This window comes from Kogia breviceps, chromosome 4, assembly GCF_026419965.1.
Source record: "Kogia breviceps isolate mKogBre1 chromosome 4, mKogBre1 haplotype 1, whole genome shotgun sequence".
Lineage (NCBI taxonomy): Eukaryota > Metazoa > Chordata > Mammalia > Artiodactyla > Physeteridae > Kogia > Kogia breviceps.
In genome coordinates, this window is record NC_081313.1 from 120,136,116 (window position 1) to 120,163,732 (window position 27,617).

General features: G+C 40.2%; 2 protein-coding genes across 4 annotated transcripts in view; both read right to left on the reverse strand.

Moving 5' to 3' along the window:
* Positions 1-27,617, reverse strand: part of NR3C1 (nuclear receptor subfamily 3 group C member 1) — a 740,177-nt gene that overhangs the window by 162,794 nt on the left and 549,766 nt on the right. The window lies entirely within an intron of this gene.
* On the reverse strand, positions 12,849-13,225 carry LOC131755611 (chromobox protein homolog 3-like). The gene is made up of 2 exons (XM_059062255.2): positions 13,032-13,225; positions 12,849-12,958 (listed from the first exon to the last, which is right to left on the reverse strand). Exons 1-2 carry the CDS (start codon positions 13,195-13,197, stop codon positions 12,849-12,851), a joined length of 276 nt encoding a protein of 91 aa, XP_058918238.1. The 5' UTR covers positions 13,198-13,225.

Here is a 27,617-nt window from a genome sequence, read left to right on the forward strand (position 1 = left end):
CTTACAATAAAATAATAAGTATAGGTATACTTATTGTATTATACTTACTAGTAATACATATTTATATACACATATATATTGGTATGTATAAATTGTGTGTGTATAAAACACATATAATACTGTCTTTTAAAAATATATCTTTACTGGGGCTTCCCTGGTGGTGCAGTGATTAAGAATCCACCTGCCAATGCAGGGGACACGGGTTCAAGCCCTGGCCCAGGAAGATCCCACATGCCACAGAGCAACTAAGTCCGTGCGCCACAACTACTGAGCCTGCGAGCCACAACTACTGAAGCCCGCGCATCCTAGAACCCACATGCCACAACTACTGAAGCCCACGCTCCTAGAGCCCGTGTTCTGCAACAAGAGAAGCCGCCGCAATGAGAAGCCCACGCACCTCAAGGAAGAGTAGCCCCCACTCGCCGCAACTAGAGCAAGCCCGAGCGCAGCAACGAAGACCCAGTGCAGCCAAAAATAAAAATAAATAAAACAAATGAATAAAAAAAAATCTTTATGTATTTCATGCCTTTATATTATATTGTTTTCTAAAATATATTAATTCATGCTAAATAATTTCAAAGGAAATGCATTAAAATATTAACCGTGGTTATCTCTCAGAAGTGGATGATAGTTGATTATTATTTCCTTCTGTAATTTTTCTACTTCCTCCAATAAAGATATATTACTTTTATGAGGAAAATTCAAGTTTCATAACGCATGTTATTTTAAGGAAAGATGTTGGTAGCCTATATTTCACAGCCCGTCTCCTCAACCAGGTTCCACCCTGTTTGGGAGTGTTGAGCATTTACATGCAAACACTAAAAACACATTCCCATTTTGAACTTGCAGATAATTCTGACTTCCACTTAGCAACTCACAGTTAACCATTAGTACCATCTAAACAAGTTCTGAATTCAATCATCTACAATGTTCCTTGAGCAGAGATGTGGGGAGAAGAGAGGAGGTTTTAGTCTTTGTGGCTTCATGGCATGGACTGTTTGTTGTCCTTTCAGGGGAGAAGAGGGAAAAAGTTCAGATGTGGTTTAGGACAACAGAGTCCAGGACTTGGCATAGACTGTGGTTCTGGAGCTTCTAGGAGGGAACTAGTCCACTCCCTCCCCCAATGCATTCATTTGTCTCTACTGATTTTCAACAGAAGGGCTTAGGAACCTCCCGAGCAAAGACTGGAATCCTGCCCACCAATGCACTGCAAACCAACATCTGCAAAATGAGGTGCTCCCAGGTGGAGGACATATTGTAGAGCCTCCAGGGAAGAACGAAACTGGCGCTGCAATTCCAGGAGTAAAGGCTGACAGTAGAGTGGAGAGTGGGGATTACAGGTAGTCTCTTAATTGATCCCAGAACTTGTCCCGGATCTGGGCAGCCTGGGGCATGTTTGCAACCTTGGAGAAAGGCACAGTGGGTGTGACTTGGGAGGATGATTACCCTATAACGGTAGAAACACATTGGCACTCAAGCAACTTTGCAGTGGGCCCTCTAGTTGAGTGTACTACAGCAACGACATCCTCTGACTTTGAATCCCAGTTATCCGGGCTTGGGCACAGAGATGACTCCCCTGATGAGAGCAGCCGCAAAGGTGACAGCAGCAGTGTTGGCCTCGGACACGCAGTGCTCAGGGAGAAATGTCAGCGTATGGGCTGACAGTGCCCTGCTTCGCTCCCCACACCTCCGGTGAGGAAGCCCTACCACGAGCCACTGTGACCTCTGAGGTTGAGCACATGTGTCATGGGACTTTTGGCTGAATGTCACCCTGAGCGTTCTCCTCTTGCTTTGCTGAGCGGGGATGTGACCAGAGCTTCCAGTTTAGGGAACTGGCAGGTGTTCCAAATTCACCAGGATTGCAGGTGGTGGTCACTGTAACAGCCAAGGAGATGGGGACAGAATTCTAGTCCGGAGGAGCATCTTTGGGGAAGCGTCAGAGTCTGAGTCCATGGATTCCCGCCATGGTGGGGACACGCAGCCAAATTATTTCTGATCACATGTCAGTATCCCTGGGCATTTCCAGAAATATTTAGGGGAAAAGAACTCTGTAAAAGGCTGAGGTAATGTAGGGACACTCATAATTAGAGAAGCGTGGGACGCCTGGGGGGAGTTTGTTTAAACAAAGCAAGCCAAAGGGGCTATTAAGGCATGCTACTCTCCATGAATTCAACGTTTTTCTGAAATAGTTTGGTTTCCGTAGTTACTTGTTGCAATTATTTCAAGGAGGTGCCCTTCTAGGACTGCATTATTATTAGATGAGAGAGACACTATGATGTGAGGCAAATCTGGATAATATTTCACAATAGACATAATTTATTTTTGGAGGTTCTCCCTTCAAGGGATCTTCTCAATCTGTCCACAACATACTCAGCAACTCCCCAGCTGTCGCGTTCTCTGTCCCATATTTATTCTTTCCTTCCTCCCATTCAAACTTAAGTCAGCTATAATGGCAGAAAGGCAATCTGATATGTAAATTCACCTAAAATGGCAAAAGACCGACAGTAGCTCGAGTTAGTTTCTGTTTTAAAGGAGTATGTCTGCCGTCCACGATGCCTGAACAGGGAAGAATCAGACTAACTGTGAAATCCTTTCATCATGAGAGGCCATTAGAGGGAGACTTTTGGGCAGGGGAGGTTCCTGGAATCTATTAATGATACCCCAAAGTCAACTCAGCTGACTCATAAAGTTAACTCTGAAGGTGCTTATGACATTAACTAATAATCCCTAAGCCTGAGCTGCCTAAATTCTAGAGTTTTGTTTAACACCTCCTTTTGAAGTAAGAAGAGAGGAAATGACCATTCCTAATTCTCAGCCAAGATACTGAGGACCTGAGAGGGCCCCTCATGTGCCCTAGCCTCTCACCTAGTAATGGGTGGAATCAGGACTAAACAGATAGTTATCTCGTCAGGCTGAAAGGCCGAGCGTCCAGGAGAAGGGTGGGTATTCCTTGGCCCGATGGCTATCCTGGAATATGAGGTTGTAAGGCACTGACAGCACAGCTAAGTTTTCGGATCTGCAAGCCTCTCTTTCTCTCATCCCCCATCCCCCATCCTTCAGCCAACCCTGCGGACTTCACGCTGAGAACCCGCGCGGAAACGACCACCTTCACCAGCCCCTCTGTTCCACCTCCACCCGAGGCTTCACCGTCTCTCATTTACAGGATAATTTTCAGCAACGGCTTCCTGACTGCCTCCCTGCTTCCCCTCACCTCGCTCCAGTCTGTGCACACACCAGCCAGAGGGATCCTGTTCAAACTAAGTCAGCTCATGGCAAGTCCTTGGCTTAAAACCCTCGAGTGCTCCCTTTCTCACTCAGGGTCAAAGCCAGAGTTGAGCCCCTGGCCCCTGGCTGCCTTGCTGGCCGCGTCTCCCCACCACCCCGGGTTCTGTGTGCTCTGGCCACGCTATTGCTCAAATTTGCCAAGCACCTTCCTTTCTAATTGCCGTTCCCCTGCCCCGAGTCCCCCCGATAACCACATAATGAGCTCCTTCCCTTTATTCTGACTTCTGTTCAAACATCTCTTCAGAGAAGCCTCCCACCCACTCCATCTAAAACAGCCCCTTCCCAGCATGCTCTATCCCCTATGTTTTCCTTTTCTTCATAGCACTTTCCACCTGAGGCACCATATATTTTTTTAAAAAATGCCTTGTCTGGCTCTCTTATCTAGCACCATATGAGTTTCGTTATATCCTCATTGCTAGAATAGTGCCTGGCACCTACTTGCTGAATAAATGAAACCGAGAAACTCAGAGAGCAACACATTTCTTTATAGATAAGAATGTTTTTTTTCCTTTTCATTTTAAACTACCCAGCTACATGGCATAGCCTTGTCATCAATGTTTTTTTTTTCTGAAGCTCTGACCTCTGCGTGACCTTTAGCAAGTAATGGGACTTTGTTAGAACTCACTTTACCCAGCTGTAGAATGGGAATGAAAATACCACCTACCTCCCTTCCCTGACACTTGACTGAAGCAGCCTCTGACATGCCTTCTTTGTTCTTTGAGGGAAGGAGCCACACACAAGAAAATTCTCCTCATGAAGTTACAGTTAACAGCCCCAAGAGGGTAGGAGCTGTACTCTGTTTCTCTCCATTCTTACACAAAGTAGGCCTCCATTAAGTGCTTATCAAAGTTAGCATCTGTGGGACATAAATTGCACCTGCTTCTGCAGCCCTGCTCACAGAAGCTGGCCCCTTTCTGGGCTAACACTCAGAAACAGCAGAAGAACGAAATCTAGCTTAGTGGTGATGCAGATTCCTTTTTCCAGAGGAAGTCAACTGCACAGCCCTTGATGGACAAATGGTGACCATTGATGTGTTCTTTGCTTTGAACATGGAGCAGGGAATTTCACAAGATGAGAAAAATTCAGATCAGAGGATTCTTCCTCTCGGCTATAACTTTTTTTTTGGAGTGACCCTGATTAATACCATGATTCTCTTAATTTGGGTGAATTTCCTTGTTCAGCTCAGAGCTACTGATTCAGCAGATACTCCCAGAGTCAGACCCTAGTGGAAGCTAACATGTGACGTCAGGTGCCAGGCACTTCCCCACGCTCAACAAGGATTTGTAGATGAGTGCATGGATATTCACACCACACTGTTTCTGTCTTCACCTCTTTGTCTTTCTTTCTTCTTCTCTTCCCTTTCTGACCCTTTTTTATTCCTTCCCCATTTATGCCCCAGTGCTCCTCTGAGACATGTGGGCATTTTATGGTTTTGTTGGTCTTGACAGATGACTGACCTTCCAAAGCCCAGTGATTTGGTATCAGAAGATCTAAGTTTTTTCCTTTTCTCCACGTTCTAAAGAAGCGTGTTGTAGTTTCCCCAGCAGAAGTGAAAGTGATTAGCGGGCGACTCAGATGTCTGCACAGGCACAAGAAAGAGGGGGAGTGGGGGTAAGACAAGACGAAGAGGGGACTTTGGGAGGGGCTGAGAGCAAATCCACACACACGTTCTGACTACCCAGTGGAAACAAATGAAATCCTGTGTTCCAGGGCAATATTGCCATTGATGATAATTCTCTGTCATCCAGCAGGTGCCAGGAAAAAAACCTTCATTTTGATTTTTATACATTCATTTTAACAACTGGGACTTTCTCATTTGCCTGAGGAGGAGGTATACAAGGGTGCACAATTTATAGTTAATTTGAAGATAATAAAATATTAGCATATCTTTTGTTGCCCCTAAAAACACAATACCTAAATTAGCACAGTGCCCTGATTGCCATCCTGCACACGCATTTAGATTGTAAATGAGCTCCATTGCAAGCACATTTGTAACGGTTGAGGCCATATTGATACTAATGATGGTGACGTCCAGAGAACTGTCCCAGCCTAAGAACACCCACAGTGCAACCAACAATCATGGCTTCAGTCCCAGTCAGACGGTTTTCATTCAGTCCTAATCACAGTGGAATCTGTCAAATAGATTTGTTTCCAGAAAGCTTGCTCGACACAGGTCAAATGGCAGAAGTTGCAAAAATGTCATTGTTTTACATAAAATATCTGCAGAAAGTACACCTAGAAACTGTTGCCCTTTTAACCCATTAACTGGCGTATACAAAGTAACAGCCAGGTCAAATGGTTACCATGGTGGCAACGATCATTTTATGGTACATTTGTAATTGTTCTAAAACAATTAATATGAAATAAAAGTTACCAGAATTAAGAGGTGATGTTTTGCTCAAGAAGGGGAAAAGATGAACACTTCATTAAGAGCCTAAGAAGAAACTGGTTCTAAGAAATGTGTTATTGTATTTGTTGAAAGAATATTGTCAAGGTCTTTATCCATATTATGTGACTCCACAGAACATAGCTTCTTTAGATTTTAGTCTTAGCTTCCACAATACTGCTGGTTTATTTTAACCTTATAGAAACTGTAGGTTTTTATACAGTATCATATTTTCTTCTTTGCTTTGGTTGGTAGGGAGCTCAAAACCAAACTTATAGACTATCTCTAATGACTCCGCAGAACTTCATGTTTGCATTTGTTTTTCTTTCTTTTTCTGAGGGAGGTGAGTGGTTGTGTATTAATTTTATCCTTCACTTTATTTTCTTATCAATATTTTCTCTTCACTCTGTTTCCGTCACTTGTTTCTTTTCTGCTTTTCTATTATATATATTCTTAAAAGCTATCATACAAGGATATGGAGCATGAATATATAAATAAATCTGGTCTCAAGGTGATAAATTTAACACATCCAAGTTATCATCCTGGTGCTACTATTTATCCTATCTTGCTATCTTTTTAGAACAATAAATTTAGAATGCTGTCCTCCTTCTTGACGTTATAAAAACATTTTTCTTAATTAGCATATACTGAACTTAGGTTTTCCTTTTAGGCTTTTAAATTTTGTTCTCTCTTTTTTAATCCTTTGCCTCAAAATAAATTAATATGAACTATTACCTTAAGTTCTATTAGTCATCAGCTTGGGGACATACTGCTGCTATACTGGCTACACTTATTTTTTTTTAATTGTTCCAAGAGGGGTGATGAATCTATCCAGAGCCATCACATTCTTTTACTCTGTCTGCCCAGTGGATGTCTCCTTGCATTTACTTCTTTACTTTCCACCTCAACTTACCTATTTATTATTTGGCCATTTCATATTCTCTCCTTCCCTCTCTCTCTCAACAACCCCCCCCACCCCAACCTTTGTGTAGCTTTTTCCCTTTAGCTTTCTATTTTTTAAAAAATTGAAGTATAGTTGAGTTACAATGTTGTGTTACTTTCAGGTGTACACCAAAGTGATTCAGTTATATATATATATATATATATATATATATATATATATATATATATATATATATTCTTTTTCGGATTCTTTTCACTTATAGGTTATTACAAAATATTGAGTAGAGTTCCCTGTGCTATACAGTATGTCCTTTTTTGTTACCTATTTTATATATAGTAGTGTATATATATTAATCCCAAACTCCTAATTTATCCCTCCCCCCATTCCCCATAATCATAAGTTTGTTTTCTATGTCTGTGGGTCTACTTCTGTTTTGTATATAAGTTTATTTGTATCTTTTTTTTTTTTTTTTTAGATTCCACATATAAGCACTATCATATGACATTTGTCATTCTCTGTCTGGCTTACTTCACTTAGTATGATAATCTCTAGGTCTATCCATGTTGCTGTAAATGGCATTATTTCATTCTTTTTTATGGCTGAGTAATATTCCATTGTATATATGTACCACATCTTCTTGATCTATTCCTTTGTTGATGGACATTTAGTTTGCTTCCTTGTCCTGGCTATTGTAAACAGTGCTGCAATGAACATAGGGGTGCATGTATCTTTTTGAATTATGGTCATACGGTAGTTCTATTTCTAGTTTTTTAAGGAACCTTCATACTTTTCTCCACAGTAGCTGTACCACCCCTTTATCTCTTTCCTCATCCATCTATCCATCTATCCATCCATCCATTCACTCCTCCTTTCCTTCTTCTCTCCCTCCCTCCCAAGTATGCTTCCCCAGTTTAAAAATAACAACAAAAGCTCATATACAATCAGGCCATGAAAACATAAATAAAATTCTAGAAACCACAGGAAAGGAAGAAGAAACATGTATAACAAAAATCTAGTTACAATGACAGTCAAACTCAGTCTGGACTCTGTAAGCTCATATGAAGGGAAAATCAGAATAGATTCTGTAAGGCCTAATGGCAGACAACTTGTATTAACATATTGGCTGTAAATATAACTGGACCTGGGGTGGGTCGAGGTAGAGAAGAAGAGGGTTGCGATGGATGTTGAAGATTTATGTGACTATATAATGGAATGAAGGTAATGAGACCGTATTGAAATCATCCTGACTCCTCTCTCTCTTTTATACCTCCATGCAGTCCATTAACAAGTTCTCTTATTTCTAGTCTCAGTATATCAGAATCTGCCACATACTTCCTTCCCCAGTGCTATCATGACAAAAATCATCACCTCCTGCTTGGAATGGCACTGTCCCTTTTGGTGGGTCTGCCCCTGCCCTTGCCCTTCTTGCTGTTCTCGACCCAGCAGCCACTGTGATAGTGTGAAAATGCGGATCACAGTCCTCTGCTCAAGCATTCCCAGTGTCCTGTCTTTTCATCTCACTCACAGTTAGAGCCAAAGTCCTTCCAATGGCTACTCAGCCCTACAAGCTCTGGGCACCAACCTCTCTGAGCTTTCCCCCTCACTCACAGTGCCTCCGCCACTCAGCCCAAAGGTCTCTCCTCAGTTTTGTTCCCTTTTCCTGAAAGATGCCTCAGATAAAGTCAGCCCTCAGTATCCGCAGGTTCCACATCTGTGGATTCAACCAACTGCCGATGGCAATTTGATCACTTTACATAAGGGACTTGGGCATCCATGGATTTTGGTGTCCACTGGGGATACTAGAACCAAGGGACCGTATACCTGTGTCTCACTCCTTATCTCTTTCAGGTCTTTGCTCAAGTGTTTTCTTATCAGAGAGCCCATCTGCCTCTGCTCCTTATCATCCTACTGAAAATTAAGCTCCTTTACTACCCCAGCCCTTTCTAGCCCCTTGTTTCATTTTCACCGTAGCACTTACTACTTCCTAACACACCATATGTGATCATACCAATTTATTTATGGTCTATCTCTGCCCACCCTCCCACCCGAGTGCCAATACTGTGAGGGCAGAGTATTTAATCTGTGATGTTTATGCTGTATGCCCAACACCTAAAACAGTACCCACTGGGTACTTAGCTCAATACGTATTTGTTGAATGAATGGATGAAACTAAATACTCTGACAGCATTGGCAACAATTCTAAACAGCTAAGATAATATAGCAGAGTGCCATCCAAAATAAATTAATAGAATGAAGCAAGTTCCCCATTGCCAAAGTAAAATAGAAAGTCAAAGCAATGACTGGGTCATTTGTAGAGACATGGATGGACCTAGAGACTGTCATACAGAATGAAGTAAGTCAGAAAGAGAAAAACAAATGTCGTATATTAATGCATATATGTGGAATCTAGAAAAATGGTACAGATGAACCGGTTTGCAAGGCAGAAATAGACATGGGTGTAGAGAACAAATGTATGGACACCAAGGGTGGAATGCAGGGGGCAGGGGGAGGCGGGGTTGTGGTGGGATGAACTGGGAGATTGGGATTGACATATATACACTAATAGGTATAAAACAGAGAACTAATAAGAACCTGCTGTATTAAAAAAATAAAATTAAAAAAAAAAAAACGGGCTTACAGAAAAAATAACTGGTTATTTAGGGCAAAGGGATTTTTTTTTTTTTTTTTTTTTTTTTTACTGTTAGAGGATCATAGAGAATCATAGGAGTGAAAGAAATCTGAGCTCTCACTCAGTCCTGCCTCCTGACAACAAGAATGAGGGGAACATTTACATCAAGTGAAGGGGGATCTTTTCTGTGTTTAAGGGCATTTGGAGAAATACTATGGTTTTCCAGCATTCATAATTTTTCTTTTTGATGTTCAACCATTCACCATCCACTGCCCTTCTTAGGAAACTCATATTTCGAACTTAAATCACACTCACTGAATTGAAAAGCCAACTGCAGTTACATTCACCTCCCGCCTCTCTTTCTATTTAACTATCTGTTCCTAAACAGCAATGGAAAAAAAGCACAATGTTTCTCAAGTATCTAGGGCACAAAATCAAAATTCTACCAAATAGTAATGAAGACTTTGGCCTTTTCCTAAGTTAAGTCATTTCCCTTGAAATACATTTTTCTATTATAGGGTGCAAACAGCTTTCCCTTTTAATATATTTTTTTTAATTAGGAAGGAACTGTTAGCTCATTTGTTTTTTTGGTGTTTACACATTATAGGTTAAATTCTGTTATGACAATGTGTTACAATTTTTAAAAAATCACATGGGGTAAGATTTTCTGGTCTAGCAAAAGGCCCACTTTTGGCTATAATATTATTTATGTTGGAAGTTGTTTGAAGTCAACTCAAACCAATAGCAAGTTTCCAGAGAAACAAAATGTGAGAGAAAGTATATTAGACTGGAAGTCAGGAGACTGGGCTGGAATCTGATTCTCATTTGGTTATGAACATGCTGTGTGAGCTTGAGGGAATTTACTCAACCTTACTGGGCTTCAGTTTTCCTTCCTGCAAAAGGAGAGCTTTAGATTTAAAGGAACTTTGTATTCCCTTTCAACCCTAAGATTTATGATTCTTTTTATAATTGAAATTAATTTAGCCTGAAGTTTTATATTTTGATTTCTCTTTCCTCCCTCCTTGCCCCCCTTCCTTCCTTTCCCACCCATCTAACCATCCATTTACCCATCCATCCATCCATCCTCACTTTTTTTTTTTTTTTTTATTTCCCTGTACGCGGGCCTCTCACTGCTGTGGACTCTCGCGTTGCAGAGCACAGGCTCCAGACGCGCAGGCTCAGCGGCCATGGCTCACGGGCCCAGCCGCTCAGCAGCATGTGGGATCTTCCCGGACTGGGGCACGAACCCGTGTTTCCTGCATTGGCAGGTGGACTCTCAACCACTGCGCCACCAGGGAAGCCCTTTACTTATATTTTGATTCTCTTCTTTCTTTCCTTCTATTCTTTCTCCCTTTTTTACTTTTCCATTTTCTTTCAATAACTTTCTTTTCTACTTCTTTCTTTGTCTTTTTCTTTTCCTATTTCTTTCCTTTTCTTTTATTCTGTCCTTTCCTTTTCTCTTTGTTTATTTTCCCTCTCCCTCCTTTCCAGCTTTCTTTCATTCTTCCCTTTCTTAAATTCTTTCTCTCAGCCGCAAATCACTCAACATTTCAACAAATCCATAAATTAGCAGTAGTTTTATGGGCTGGTGTTAACACCTATTCTGATCAACCAGGCATTGCAAACTGATGTGAGTGCTGATAGTGTGGCTTTCAGTGCTGATAGTGTGGCTCAGACCTTGCATGGAAAGTAGCCAAATCAGCACATGGCTATTGTTTAATGATGCCAGAGACTAATAGGAAGTCTTCTGTAAATTGCCTTACAAATTATACAGTGGTTTCCTGCCTTCTTGTTATTGGCATGAAATAGATTTGTGAAACTAGGCTTAACATTCAAATTCTCTGTTATAGGAAGTATCAAAGCTACCTTTTTAAACATAGAAATGAAAAAATAAATTTTTACAAAAAATGCCATAAACAAAGAAAGTATAAATGACAAACTTGGGAAACACAGTATAATGACAGTCAAAAGGCCTAATTTCCATAATATATAAAATGTTCTTGCAAATTATTTATATATACACACATATGTTTCAATAGAAAATGGCAAATTTTACGGATAATTCACACAGAAAGAAATAAAAATGGCCAACAGACATAGGACGCTCAACCTCAAGAGTTAAAGAAATTGTTTGAAAGGTCATTTTTTTGAAAGAAAATTTATTATTTTTAACAAAGTGTAAGGCTTTAAATTAGCCTAAAGAATATTAGTATACATTTTATCAACTTTTTTTTTAAAGGAATATAAAACTATTTATTGACCACTGTTCACCAGTATTTACAATAGAGTAAACAACATATAGTTGAATAATATTCTGATTACTACAAAGTTATCATTTTTCCTGGCTTCTGCTGAACCAGTAACCCAAAATACTGAGAAGATTGAGCCTACATGTAAGGAATGGGTTGGGGTAAAGTTTGAAAAAACATGAAAGTCAAGTTTCGATTAGAAAAGTTTGTCCACTCATTTATTCCTGCAGATCCTAAATTGCCAACATCTCTAACCATCTGATTAGGTTTCCATTGACAAGGCTGAGACAGTCCATGTATCACAGTCTTTCAGTAAACACAGCACGGGGATTTCAACTTCTTATAAAGAATGGTTTGCCAAAAGGAAGCTTTAAATGTCCATTTAAGTCTTGCTTGGCTAATTAAAACATACCAGAATTTTTCTAGTTTTTTCACTTGGGTTGACAGAGATAAAATTTTCCTTTCAGGGGTTTTACATATAAAACTGCCTTTATATGATGGTAGATATGGATGCAGATTCTGATAGGGCTGCTTTAAAAAAATATCCAATTTAAATTGTTTACATTAATTTGTCTAATAAATTACAAAATTATTTAATTTGAAAGGTTAAGACTTAAATTTTCAATTTAAGTTGAAGTGATTTCTTATATTGCTCAAAATGACAGAATCCCAGAAACATGGGCTTATCCATGTTTGTGAAAGGCTGGTTTTGTTTTGGTAAATGTATTTAAACAATAACCAAAAAAACCCTCCAAGCCGTTTACATATGTATTTTATGTATACACATACAAAAAACCCAGAATGGTCCTTAGGCATATATGAGTTAAATGCAAATTCTAAATTCTGATTAAGTAATGACTATGGAGATTTTCCCCAACATTTAGAAAAGCTGTTCTCTAATGCAGAGGAAATAATATACCGTGGTATCAAATGTTCTTTTCTGCTAAAGGAAGCAACTACAGAAAGCTTTTATTTGTTCAAAGTACCCAGTGCTACAGATGCAAAAAAAGCAAAAACAAAATCTCCCCCAAACCCAACAACTTCCTCAATACTACTTCAAAACGAACATATCCAACTTAATTTTCATTAGAATGTAGTTATTTCTTCACACTAATAAATCAAAAAACCAAGACCCAGATTATATAAATAAATAAATAAATAAATAAATAAATAAATAAATAAAGCAATGCAAACAATTATTGACCTTCATCTTCTGGACAAGAATGCTAAATTAGTCTCTTTCGTAAAAAGCAATTACAATTTGAGGACACTTCATATTTGCGTCTTTTGCCAGCACCAAGTCCTCCTCATCTGAATCTTTCTATTTCATGAGAAACATGAATTCTCCACTGCTGTCTGTGGAACCAGCTATTCGCTCTGGGTCGAGACCTCTGGCTAAACCTCTTGGTTTGTCAGCAGCATCTCTTTTCTTTGATTTGCTATCATCAGATTCACTGTCAGATAAAGATTTCCTTTTTGTTCCATCTTTTTCTTTACCAGCTTTTTGAGAATTAAGAAATGCTTAAATTAACTCTGGACAATCTAAATTTTCTTCGGGTTCCCAAGTATTGCTTGAATCTGTAAATCCTTTCCACTTCAGGAAATACTCCACCTTCCCATTCACTACACGACGGTCCAGTACTTTTTCTACCACAAATGCTTCAGGTTCTGCCTCTACGACTTTTTTACTCTTTCCATTCTGTTTCTTTCCCGTTTTTTGCAATGTAGTTTTATTGGAGGCCATTTTTTATTGCAGACTTGAAGAGCTATTATTCACCGCCTCCGAGCCACTCTGGGTCCCGGGTCTGCCCCGTCTCCGGCCCTGCACGCCTCAAGCTCCAGCCACATCTGAGGGGGAGGGGGCTGAAGAGCTATTTTCCTTAACTTTTAAAATCTTGCCATGCACAACTTTTAAAAAAATATATACATTTATTTATTTATATTTTTGGTTGCGTTGGGTCTTCGTTGCTGTGCACAGGCTTTCTTTAGTTGCAGCGAGTGGGGACTACTTTTCGTTGCAGTATGTGGGCTTCTCACTGAGGTGGCTTCTCTTGTTGCAGAGAATGGGCTCTAGGCGTGTGGGCTTCAGTAGTTGTGGCACGCGGGCTCAGTAGTTGTGGCTCACGGGCTTAGTTGCTCCGTGGCATGTGGGATCTTCCCGGACCAGGGCTCGAACCCATGTTCCCTGCATTGGCAGGTGGATTCTTAACCACTGCGCTACCAGGAAAGTCCCTAGCCACGCACACCTTTAAATGTGACTTATAAAAAATACTGTCTCTCAATAAACAATTTTGCCAAATCGTCTCCCCTTCCTGTTCTCTTAAAAATGTAGGTTCTAAAGAAATGGAGGATGTTTTTCTAAGTAATGTTTTACTTAAGCCCAGTTCTTCAAACTGGGCTGCCAATTATTCTTCCCCATTTCCCACCCCTACTGAAATACTCAGCATATTAGGTATCACTGCCATTTTTCAAATATATGTTTTAAAACTTAATGAAACAGGAAGGAATTGGGTCACCTTTGAGATCCCCTTCATGTTTATCTCTTGCTTAGTCAGTACAACGGCAAGGTAAGGTCACGGGATTTGGAGTTAAATCGAACCTGAGTTTAATCTTTGCTCTGGTATTTAGTTACCTATATCTGATATTTGATATAAGTTTCTTATTCTCTTGAACCTCAACTTTCTCATCTGTAGAATAGGACTAATACTGGCATGTGTTTCACTACTCTAAGAGATACAAGGCATGTGGAGCACTTAGAGTAAACAGAGTAACAGAGGACCAGATAAATACACTGCTGAGACAATGATGGTGATAATGATGAAAGCTTAAGAACGTAAGAGAACTGATCAGAACTTTGAGGAGAACTCCAGGTCATATCTACTCAATTTAGAAGGAACAGACGGAATCTCACCTAAATGCTAAGAAAAGAACTTTGCAACTTATTCAGGGTTTGAATCTAAGTCCCTTGAAATCTCACCAAGTCAGTATAATACAGAATATCTCATTCCGATAAAGAGCCAGGCTTTAAAATCTTTCATCAATTTAAATACAGTAGAATGAGGGAAACAGATGAGAAAAGAGAGTGAGAGTAGTCAGAACAGTAGGGGAGGCAAACACACATCTAGGTCTATGTATAATTTTGACACAATATGGGTCAACATCTAATAATATTTCAAAGATGATGAGGGTAACCTTGACAACTCAGCTGATGCAGGCACTGAAAGAATAAGAGATTCACAGGGAGACCCAGGAGAAAATCTGGGCCATTTTCTTGGTTGACTGATGGCTCATAGCTTTTACTCTGCAGAAAATTTGCTATAACTCGTAAAGCAGTCTTTTTTTACTTAAGCAACAAACATCTATTAAACGTTTGTAACATGCCAAGACACTGTGCTAGGTCTTGGGGATATAGACACATTTCCTGCCCATGAGAAGCTTCTCAAGAAGGACATTCCCCTTTATAGCCAGCTAGAATGCAACCCCGCACTTCAACCCCACCCAGGAACCCTGTAAGTCATGGCTTATTAGTGCCATTTTATCGACCAAGGTAACTGAAGTTCAGAGAAAATACAACTAGAAAGGGCCAAGGCTAACATTTCAACTTCACTCTGCCTGGGCTCGATTCTCAGAAGAGTGACAAAAATGAAGTGATTTATTTTGACTGGGATAATGCTAATAATGAGAATAAAAACAGGCTAGGTTTGTTGCAGGAGCAACAGCAGCAAAAAAAAAGCTTCACACCTCAGTGACTCAACACAATTTCATCTCCCGATCATGCTCTATGTCCATGTAGGCTGGCAAGGGACTCTATGACATGGAGCCACTGAGCTCCACCATCTAGAACCGGCAACCTCCTCAGCTGCAGAGGCAGAGGCAGAGGGCATGGAGGATTGTCCAGTACTGGCTCTTGAGGGTCACTTCCAGGTGCAGCTCACTGGCCAGCCCTCGTCACTTGGCTTTACTCAGGGTTGGGACGAGGCTGAGAGAAGTGAAGCCCTTAGTGTGACATCTAAGGAGGTATGGGCTCTTTGGGTCATGCAAACACAGGACTGGCACTGGTGTGACCCCAAAAGCCAGTGGCTCCTTATATTTTTTACCTTAGGCTATTTACCGGTCTCACCCTAGTCCCAGTCATGGCCCCCACCTAACTGATAGGAGGCTGGGAAATGCAGTGTCTCTCATGTTCGGGAGGGAGAGATAAGGTGGATACTGGTGAGGACTACGAATGTCTAGTAACCTGGGCTTGAAACCTCACCCTCATCTGTGACACTGACTTCTGCTGCTTTTCTCCCTACCTCTCTAATCCAGGCAGTTGCCAAGCTTTGGGATTTTAACCAAATATAGCAAAAGCTGTATGTCAGATGCTTGCTGTGTGTCAGGTATTACACTATCCACACTTATGCTCATCAATGCATTTATTCATTCCTCACAACAGCCCTCTGAAGAAGTTCCTATGGGTGGGATGGGAGGGAGGTCCAAGAGGGAGTGGGATATGTATAGCTGATTCACTTTGATGTATAGCAGAAACTAACACACCATTATAAATCAACTATATCCCAATTTTTAAAAAAATTCAGTTTTTAAATGAGAAAACTGAGGCTTAGAGAAATTGAATAACTTGTCCAGGTCATTTGTATAAAAGGTAAAGTTGAGATTTGGACTCATATCTAACTAGAAAGACTTTTTTCCTCCTCTTTAACCCTATGCCACCCATCCTTGTGGGAGCTTACAATCATGCTGTATTCCTAGTTTATTAAATGAGAGTGTGGTTACATCAGCCCAACCCATGAGATAGCTGGAGAGAAGTATTGACTTGCCACTGGTAGGAAGTATCTGTAACATCATCATCAGTAAAACTAAGCCTATGTCATTGATAAAAGGTGATGGGATTTTGTTGTTGTTGTCTTCTTTTGGTTTTCCACATGAAAATTCAGTGCCATCTGTTATTAGCAGATGTGGAATAGAGAATGAGGGTCAAGATGTCTTTACCAATTAGATGTATGATTGGGGCAACTCCCTCTGTTTTGCCAGCTACCAAAAAAGGGGGCTGAATCAGATTTCCTAAGGTCACCTCCACTATTGACCTTACAAAATTCAGTGTTGATGGCAGAGACAGGTAAGATCATAAGGGTGGAAAATATTTTATTATTATTTTTAAAATTTTATTTTTATTTTTTAAATAGATCTTTATTGGAGTATAATTGCTTCACGATACCGTGTTAGTTTCTGTTGCACAACAAAGCGAATCAGCCATATGCATACACGTGTCCCCGTATCCCCTCCCTCTTGAGCCTCCCTCCCACCCTCCCTATCCCACCCCTCTAGGTGGTCACAAAGCACAGAGCTGATCTCCCTGTGCTATGCTGCTGCTTCCCACCAGCCCACTATTTTACATTCAGTAGTGTACACATGTCAATGCTATTCTCACTTTGCCCCAGCTTCACTCTCCCACCCCATGTCATCAAGTCCATTCTCTATGTCTACCTCTTTATTCCTGCGCTGCAACTAAGTTCATCAGTCAACTTTTTTATTTTTAGATTCCATATGTATGGGTTAGCATATGGTATTTGTTTCTTTTTGATTACTTCACTCTGTATGACTAACTCTAGGTCCATCCACCTCACTACAAATAACTCAACTGCATTTCTTTATATGGCTGAGTAATATTCCATTGTATATACATGCCACATCTTCTTTTTAATTTTTTTTATAATAACTATTTTTAACATCTTTATTAGAGTATAATTGCTTTACAATGGTGTTAGTTTCTGCTGTATAACAAAGTGAATCAGCTCTACATATACATATATCCACATACCTCCTCCCTCTTGTGTCTCCCTCCCACCCTCCCTATCCCACCCCTCTAGGTGGTCACAGAGCATCGAGCTGATCTCCCTGTGCTATGCGGCTGCTTCCCACTAGCTATCTATTTTACATTTGGTAGTGTATATATGTCCATGCCACTCTCTCACTTCATCCCAGCTTACCCTTCCCCCACCCTGTGTCCTCAAGTCAATTCTCTATGTCTGCATCTTTATTGCTGTCCTGCACCTAGGTTCTTCAGAACAACTTTTTTTTTTTTTAGATTCCATATAAATGTGTTAGCATATTTTTGTTTTTATTTCTGTTACTCTAGGAGGTGGGTCAAAAAGATCTTGCTATAGTGTATGTCAAAGAGTGTTTTTCCTGTTTTCCTCTAAAAGTTTTATAGTGCCTGATCTTACATTTAAGTCTTTAATCCATTTGGAATTTATTTTTGTGTAAGGTGTTAGGTAGTGTTCTAATTTCATTCTTTTACATGTAGCTGTCCAGTTTTCCCAGCACCACTTATTGAAGAGGCTGTCTTTTCCCCATTGTATGTTCTTGCCTCCTTTGTTGTAAATTAGGTGCCCATATGTGTGTGGGTTTATCTCTGGGCATTCTATTCTGTACCATTGATCTATATTTCTGTTTTTGTGCCAGTACCATACTGTCTTGATTACTGGAGCTTTGTGGTATAGTCTGAAGTCGGGGAGCCTGATTCCTCCAACTCCGTTTTTTTTTCCTCAAGATTGCTTTGGCTATTCGGGGTCTTTTATGTTTCCATACGAATTGAGAGATTATTTTGTTGTAATTCTGTGAAGGATGCCATTGGTAGTTTGATAGGGATTGTACTGAATCTGTAGATTGCTTTGGGTAGTAGAGTCATTTTCACAATATTTATTCTTCCAATCCAAGAACATGGTATATTTCTCCATCTGTTTATGTCATTTTTGATTTCTTCATCAGTGCTTTATAGTTTTCTGAGTACAAGTCTTTTGCCTCCTTAGGCAGGTTTATTCCGAGGTATTTTATTCTTTTTGTTGCAATGGTAAATGGGACTGTTTCCTTGATTTCTCTTTCTGATTTTTCGTTGTTGCTGTATAGGAATGCCAGAGATTTCTGTGCATTAATTTTGCGTCCTGCAACCTTACCAAATTCATTGATTAGTTCTAGTAGTTTTCTGGTGGCATATTAAGGATTTTCTATATATAGTATCATGTCATCAGCAAACAGTGACAGACTTACTTCTTCTTTTCCAATTTGTATTCCTTTTATTTCTTTTTCTCCTCTGATTGCCATGGCTAGGACTTCCAAAACTATGTTGAATAAGAGTGGCGAGAGTGGACATCCTTGTCTTTTTCCTGATCCTAGTGGAAATGCTTTTCACCACGAGTATGATGCTTGCTGTGGGTTTGTCATATATGGCCTTTATTATGGTGAGGTAGGTTCCCTCTATGCCCATTTTCTGGAGAGTTTTTATCATAAATGGGTGTTGAATTTTGTCAAAAGATTTTCTGCATCTATTGAGATGATCATGTGGTTTTTATCCTTCCATTTGTTAATATGGTGTATCACATTGATTGATTTGTGTATATTGAAGAATCCTTCCATTCCTGGGATAAACCCCACTTGATCATGGTGTATGATCCTTTAATGTGCTGCTGGATTCTGTTTGCTAGTATTTTGTTGAGGATTTTTGCATCTATGGCCATCAGTGATATTGGCCCGTAGTTTTCTTCTTTTGTGACATCTTTGTCTGGTTTTGGTATCAGGGTGATGGTGGCTTCACAGAATGAATTTGGGAGTGTTTCTCCCTCCACAAGTTTTTGGAAGAGTTTGAGAAGGATCGGTGTTAGCTCTTCTCTAAATGTTTGATAGAATTCACATGTGAAGCCATCTGGTCCTGGACTTTTGTTTGTTGGAAGATTTTTAATTATGGTTTCAATTACATTACTTGTGATAGGTCTATTTATATTTTCTAATTCTTCCTGGTTCAGTCTTGGAAAATTGTACATTTCTAAGAATTTGTCCATTTCTTCGTGGTTGTCCATTTTATTGGCATATAGTTGTTTGTAGTAGTCTTTTACAATCCTTTGTATTTCTGTGGTGTCCGTTGTGATTTCTCCTTTTTCATTTCTAATTTTATTGATTTGCATCCTCTTCCTTTTTTTCTTGATTAGTCTGGCTAAGGGTTTATCCATTTTGTTTATCTTCTCAAAGAACCAGCTTTTAGTTTTATTGATCTTTGCTATTGTTTTCTTTATTTCTATTTCATTTATTTCTGCTCTGATCTTTATGATTTCTTTCCTTCTACTGACTGGGTTTTCATTGTTCTTCTTTCTCTAGTTGTTTTAAGTGTAGGGTTAGATTTTTTTTTTTTTTTTTTTTTTTTTTTTTTTTTCGGTATGCGGGCCTCTCACTGTTGTGGCCTCTCCCGTTGCGGAGCACAGGCTCCGGACGCACAGGCTCAGCGGCCATGGCTCACGGGCTTAGTTGCTCCGCGGCATGTGGGATCTTCCTGGACCAGGGCACGAACCCGTGTCTCCTGCATCGGCAGGCGGATTCTCAACCACTGCGCCACCAGGGAAGCCCGGGTTAGATTTTTTATTTGAGATTTTTCTTGTTTCTTGAGGTCAGAATGAATTGATATAAACTTTCCTCTTAGAACTGCTTTTGCTGTGTCCCATAGGTTTTGGGTCTTCGTGTTTTCATTGCCATTTGTTTCTATGTGTTTTTTAATTTCTTCTTTGATTTCTTCAGTGAACTCTTGGTTATTTAGTAGTGCACTGTTTAGCCTTCCTTTGCTGCTTAGCCTCCGTGTATTTATGTCTTTTACAGTTTTTTCCCTGTAATTGATTTCCAATCTCATAGTGTTGTGGTCAGAAAAGATGCTTGATACAATTTCAATTTTCTTAAATTTTCCAAGGCTTGATTTGTGACCCAAGATGTGATCTATCCTGGAGAATGTTCCATGTGCACTTGAGAAGAAAGTGTATTCCGCCACTTTGGGGTGGAATGTTCTAAATATCAATTAGATCTATCTGGTCTGTTGTGTCATTTAAAGCTTGTGTTTCCTTATTTATTTTCTGTTTGGATGATCTGTCCATTGGTGTAAGTGGGGTGTTAAAGTCCCCTACTATTATTGTGTTACTGTCAATTTCTCCTTTCATGGTTGTTAGTATTTTCCTTAGGTATTGAGGTGCTCCTATGTTGGGTGCATAAACATTTATAATTGTTATATCTTCTTCTTGGATTGATCCTTTGATCATAATGTAGTGTACCTCCTTATCTTTTGTAACAATCTTTATTTTAAAGTCTATTTTATCAGATATGAGTATTGCTACTCCAGCTTTCTTCTGATTTCCATTTGCATGGAATATCTTTTTCCATATCTTCACTTTCAGTCAGTATGTGTCCCTAAGTCTGAAGTGGTCTCTTGTAGACAGCATATATATGGGTCTTGTTTTTGTAACCATTCAGCCAGTCTGTGTTTTTTGGTTGGGGCATTTAATCCATTTACATTCAAGATTATTATCAATATATATGTTCCTATTACCATTTTCTTAGTTGTTTTGGGTTTGTTTTTGTAGGTCTTTTTCTTTTCTTGTGCTTCCCGCTTAGATAAGTTTCTTTAGTATTTCTTGTAAAGCTGGTTTGGTGGTGCTGAATTCTGTTAGCTTTTGCTTGTCTGAAAAGCTTTTCACTTCTCCATCGAATCTGAATGAGATCCTTGCTGGATAGAGTAATCTTGGTTGTAGGTTCTTCTCTTTCATCACTTTAAGTATATCCTGCCACTCCCTTCTGGCCTGCAGAGTTTCCACTGAAAAATCAGCCAGTAACTTTATGGGGATTCTTTTGTATGTTATTTTTTGTTTTTCCTTTGCTGATTTTAATATTTTTCTTTCCGTTTAATTTTTGTTAGTTTGATTAATATGTGTCTTGGTGTGTTTTTCCTAGGGTTTATCCTGCATGGGACTCTCTGTGCTTCCTGGACTTGGGTGACTATTTCCTTTCACATGTTAGGGAAGTTTTCCACTATAATCTCTTCAAATATTTTCTCAGACCCTTTCTTTTTCTCTTCCTCTTCTGGGACCCCTATAATGTTGGTGCATTTAGTGTTGTTCCAGAGGTCTCTGAGATTGCCTTCAATTATTTTCATTCTTTTTCTTTCTTCTGCTCCTTGCCAGTTATTTCCACCATTTTGTCTTCCAGCTCACTTATTTATTCTTCTGCCTCAGTTATTCTGTTATCGATTTCTTCTAGTGTATTTTTCATTTCAGTTATTGTGTTGTTCATCTCTGTTTTTTTGTTCTTTAGTTCTTCTAGATGTTTGTTAAACATTTCTTGTATTTTCTCAATCTGTGCTTCCATTCTACTTCCAAGATTTTGAATCATCTTTACTATCATTTCTCTGAATTCTTTTTCAGGTAGACTGCCTATTTCCTCTTCATTTATTTGGTCTTGTAGGTTTTTACCTTGCTCCTTCATCTGTGACATATATTTTTGCCATCTCATTTTTTTTGTTGTTTTTTATGAGTGGGATTGTGTTCCTGTTTTACTGGTTGTTTGGCCTGAGGCTTCCAACACTGGGGTTTGTAGGCTATTGGGAATAGTTGGGTCTTGGTGCTGAGATGAGGAACTCTGTGAAACGCTACTCTGATGAATATTCCCTAGGGTCTGAGGTTCTCTGTTAGTCACGTGGTTCTGACTTGGAGCTCCCACTGCAGGAGCTTCCCCCCAACCCTGGGCTTTCAAATTAAGATCCCACAAGCTATGTGGGGTGGAAAAAAAAAAAAGAGAGAACAATTACAAAGTAAAAAATAAAATTAGAGTGGGAAACTAACCAATATGTTAGAAAGAATGTGAAAATAAAAATATAGATGAATCAACAACCGGAAGGTACATCAGTACTGCAATAGTAAGAAAGAGGAGGAAGGAAAGGGGAAAAAGGCAGGGGGGGGGGGCCTTAGCTGTGGAGAGTGGGGCCTAAGCAAGGGTGAGGTTTGAGGTGGTGGGTGGGGCTAATGCTCAGGACCCACAGGGATGGAAAAGGTGCTGGGAGCTGTGGGGGATGGGCCTTAGGTTCAAGAAACAGAAGGGGCCCAGGCCTGCCCCCCAGCCTGGTCTCAGAGGGCAGGGGACCTCCCCTGGGAACTAGCAGTTTTCCTCGGCTTGAAAGGGCAGGGCAAACGCCCTCCTCTCCTCTTCTGCTCCTCCAGTCTGGGGTCTGGGAGGGCCCCTCCCACCTGCCTCCCCTGATCTCCCCAGCCTCCCTCCTATACCCCCAAGGACTCATGTGGCCTGGAGGGCAGGGGATCGGCCTGGGAGCTCAGCAGGCTCCCCTGGCCCGAGTGGGTGGGGCAATTGGCCTCTGTTCCTCTCCCGCTCCTCCTGGATAGCCCCTCCTGCCTGCCACTCCTGATCTCCCCAGCCTCCTTCCTATGCCCCCAGGACCCACGTGGCCTAGGTGGGGCTTTAGATAGGGAAGGAAGCAGCTTGGGAGCTCAGTAGGCTCCCCTGCCCGAGTGGGCCTGGTGATCACCCTCTGCTCCTCTCCTGCTCTTCCCAGAGAGTCCCTCCCTCCTGCTTCTCCTGATCTCCCCTGCCTCAGGGGAGCTGATTTTCTGGAAAATATTTTAGAATACATAGAAGTATTCTCTAGTAAAGCTGAAAACCTTGCTATCTGAAACAAAATAGAGCCTGACTGCTAATACAGATGCAAACTTATCATAATATTTCAACACAGAGTGTAGAATCATCCTTTAATCAGACAAAACTCTAAGGTTAACTGGAGAGAGAACAGCAATTTTACATGTTAATTTGCAGTGATTGAGTTCTCATCGGTCAAAAAGCTAAAGTGTTTACTCTGGGTTTTAAAAATATAGGATGAGTGTGAGTGAAGCTGTTTGACCCCTCCTGAGGGCACACGGGACAGTCACACATGGCTGAAATGCTGAGAGTTTGTGAAGATGGAGACAATAGATGTTCTCTACACAGGAACTGGAAGAGAACTAATTCATTTAATTAAGGAGGCAGAGCATTTTGAGGCAGTTATTAAGGATGAAGTCATATGCACCAATGCACACAAAAAACTTTGCCTTACACTTTTTTTTGGTGGAAACATCTGGCAAAAATATGTTGAGAAAAGAGAACTTTTGTGCAGCAGGATCTTGCTGTGAAGAGATGAAAACTTGGGCTAATTACAGGATGTCTGTAAAAAGAAAGGGCTAGCTTTATATTTCAGACCCATTTTTCTCCCTGTAGGGTAAACATCTAATGTAAAAGCAGTGGTATGCTGTGGGAAATAAATACGGGGTGAGAAACAATGAATTGCATCTAATATATAATATTGTACCATAAAGGTTATTAAAATAGCATTCAGTTTATACTTGCTTTTATAAGTGTGCCAAGAGAAAACCAGACAAGTCTAAAACCTGTATGATAAAGACCACAAAACTGTACAATTTCTTATATGTAGAATGTTGCAGACTTCTTAATTAAAAATGACCCAGCTAATGTCCTATTTAGAAGTATATAATGTGCAGTTTGGAATTTTGCTTCACATTTATTTTAAAACTATGATGACCCCAAACTCTTTTGAAATCTCCTGTCTCAATATCCTTTAGCTTCTTTTGCCTTTCCCTATAATCCTACCTTCATTCTGTTCCTTATCTAGAGTCCTGTGATGCTTCAGCCTAAAGACCAAAATTTTAGAAAAAGAAAAAGAAAAATTGTTAAAAAGTTGGGTGGTCCTAATCTCTCTTGGAGCATCCCATGTGACTCTGTCAAGACTCTAATCATAGGCATCCAGGAGATTAAGACCAACCCCAGCCATTTAACAAGTCCTATAGACATTAACCATTCTAAAAGCACTAAGATTTAATCTAGCAGAGGGATGCTTAATTCTATTGGCTTCTTCCCACAGGAACAAGATACTTAAAATCACCTGGAGAGGAATTTTCTGACAGTCTTCTCAAGATGATTGAATGAAAAGTTTGGTTTTTTTTTTCCTTCCCCATCTCTATAATTTGGGTGAATGTTAAAATAGATCTTTATAAAGAGGTAGGCCAGTCATTATCGTCCTAGTTGTGCAACATTGCCTACACTGTCAGGTACGTGGCTGAGCCTTGTGGGCTCAGGGACTCAGGGAATATGGCTCCTATAACCCAGTCTTCTGGAGATCATACTGTATCTTACCCATGGCCCTCGCAACTGCCTGCCACCCTCTGTCCATTACAAGCACCCCACTATCGAAAATCAGTTCTCTTCAGACTGACCTGAGCCAGAAATCTCAAAACCATTCGAAGACGGTGCCACCTTTACTGTTCAGTAGTGGCTTTCCTCCAGCGAATCACACTTCTTACCACGCACTACTGTCTCTAAAACTGAGACTATAGTGTCTGCCATTTACTAGCATTTTTATAATGCTGTTTTTTTTTTAAAGTTGAGAATGATTTCTCTATAACTATGTGTCTACCATAAGTGGGAAAATTAAAGAGACCAAAAAGATTGTGTGGCTTTTCTGACATCTGCCTGTTCCCTGTGAATTTTTGATTTGCAGTCTTTGCAATAGGACTCTTGTCTTCATGAGGGCTATGACTGCACCTGTTTTTGCTCATCTTTGTTCCTTCTTCCAGAAGGAACCCTAGAACTGTTTTTGGTACCCAGCAGATGCTTAGAAATTTAACCTGTCACGTGGAGGATTGAACGCATCTACTTTGGCCATGCATTATGCTAGGTGTTTCGAGTATAGATATGAATAAGACACAGTTCTTGCCATCAAAGCCTGACAAAGGACTAATCTTTCCAACGTGACTTTCTGTGCTGTTGGACTTAAGCAAAGCAATTGAAGTGGACATTCCCGTTAAAGCTCTGGTTTAGGGATCCTAAAGGAAACTCTGCTCCCAAACGTCTCTCCCATGAGCCAGACAGCACGTAATATTTTCTGCATTTATTAACAATGGTAACAGTCATGGCAAACATGACTTGTGGGTGCCTCTCCTATGTTGGACACTTGTACGATGTGCCTTGCATATATTCGATAATTCTCACAGTCTCCCCTTTATAGTAGATGTTACGATCATTTTATTGATGAGGAAAGAGAGGCTAAGAGAGGTTATGTGTCCTAGTCGGTATACCAGCTACACAACTGGTAAGATGAGGTAGCTGCTTTCCGCCCTGGCTGTTCAGATTTCAAAGACCAGACCCACAACCACACTCTGTTCTACCTCCCACTGAGAAAGTAATTTTCTCAGGAAAGGGCATTACATTGACGGGTATTACTTGGTCTGACTCTGTCACTTGTGAAAAACAAAATTGGGTACCTTTTGATTTCACTCTTCCAACCATTTTTTGATACGGGGACCAAGTATTGTACCAGTACTTTGTATAGTTGAGGGACTTGGGACTCCCCAGAGGCACATGGGGAACAAGTAGCAGACTGCTGGTCTGACTAGATGCCTTTACAGTATTCTCTCCACTGTATAGGCAGGGAAGCCTCCAGGCATTTCAGAAAGACATTTTCTGTCCCATGTTTTCACCAAGGGATGAGACTCTATGAAGCATTTCAGCATCCAGTCCAAAATGGTTTAAGGAGACCAAACTGGTGATTGGAAAAATATATGACCACAAAGGCCAATGACGGGTCTTGTCTCATCTAGGTCTGCCTTTCTTTCTTTCTTTTTTTTTTTTTTTTTTTTAAGGTCTGCCTTTCTTGAAGGATGAAGAAACAGTCTCTGCCTGCTAGCCTCTCCCACCCTCTAAACCAACGGTTCTCAACAGTGACGATTTTGCCCGCTGGAACATGTGGCAATGCCGGGAAACATTTTTGATTGTTATAACTCTAGCTGGGTGTATGCCACTGGAACTGAGTAGGAGAGGCTAAACATCCTACGATGTACAGAACAGCCCCCCAAAACAAAGAATTGTCAGGTCCAAAACCCCTGCTTCAAAGTAATGTTCTACCTATCCCATAAAAAATCCTTATTCTTTCAAAAAGTATAGAAAACCAAGACAGTTCAACAGCCTGGATATCTAAATTAATCGTATAAAATACGATGCGTAGGACCATTGAAGAGAAGGGAGATGTTTTACTTATTTATTTGAACATGATGTCCTTAAAAAATATTTCTCTCACTCCCAAATAGGAAAGACATGTATAGTATCCTAAATTTAAAAAAAAATCCAGTACTTTGAAAACAAATTATTATATAGCCACTAATAAAAATATCAGTTGGGGTCCTTTTTCTATTTAAATAACTTAGAACAAAACAATGTTGCGGCTATTTTTTTTTAATACAGTCAGTGACGTAAACATCAAACAGATGCACATGGAAAATTAAAACAATTTCCTGTAAATGAAAAGAAAAGTGCAATGAGGTTATTATAAACCTTTAATTCACTGACTCCTTTCTGAGGCTTTGAGAAGCATTATTTTTAGCAATAATTCTGCTTATGTGGCACGTAGTCTGTGCTTCATTCCCTCTGCTATTTGTTTTGGGGACATATGTGGGTAACCAAGAATTCCCCCCTAAGCATCCTGCGGCAGGAACTGGCACCCTAGAGGTGCCGTTGCTAGAGGTCCAGGGCTTCAAACCCAGAGGCTGGGTGGTATCTCTCCAGGGACAGCAACAGCAACCTGTTTTCTTCTTCTTCTTCTTCTTGTTTTAAAAATTGAAGTATACTTTATAATCTTATATTACCTTCAGATGTACAACATAGTAATTCAATACTTTAATAGATCATACTCCCTTTAAAGTTATTACAAAATAATGGCTACATTCCCTGTGCCTTGCAATGTAGTATTCTTGTTGCTTATCTATTTTATACACAGTAGTTTGTATCTTTTAATCCCATATGCCTAGTTTGCGCCTCTCCCCTTCCCCCTCTCCACTGGTAACCACTGGTTTGTCAACATGGGTAATCGTCAGGGAGATGCAAATCAAAACCACGAGATATCACCTCACACCTGTCAGAATGGCTATCATCCAAAAGACTGCAAATAGCAAGTGATGGGTAGGATGTGGAGAAAAGGGAACCACCGTGCACTGTTGGTGGAAATGTAAACTGGTGCCAGGTTCCTCATTTCAGTTTTCTAAGGCTGTGTCCTCTGCAGAGTAAATGCTTCTTCTCGTTAAATATTTCAAGAAACATTTATTTATTTTTTGATGCACACCAGGCACTGTGTGAACACTGAATATGTACAGCAAGAAAATGATGGACGTGACCCCTGCCTTCAGGGAGCTGATAGCCCAGTCAGGGAGAGAGAGAGGCAACTGATAATCTCTTAAATGACTATTCACAAATGTGATTAATGTGATGGGCTAAATACCATACGATTTGATGAGGGCATATACAGGGGAC

Bases quoted from the DNA above. Each gene is read 5' to 3' on its own strand.
- LOC131755611 (XM_059062255.2), bottom strand. From the start codon at position 13,197: ATGGCCTCCAATAAAACTACATTGCAAAAAACGGGAAAGAAACAGAAT. The intron at 12,959-13,031 runs ATTCAAGCAATA...TCTTAATTCTCA, and splicing joins GAAGTGGAAAGGATTTACAG to AAAAGCTGGTAAAGAAAAAG.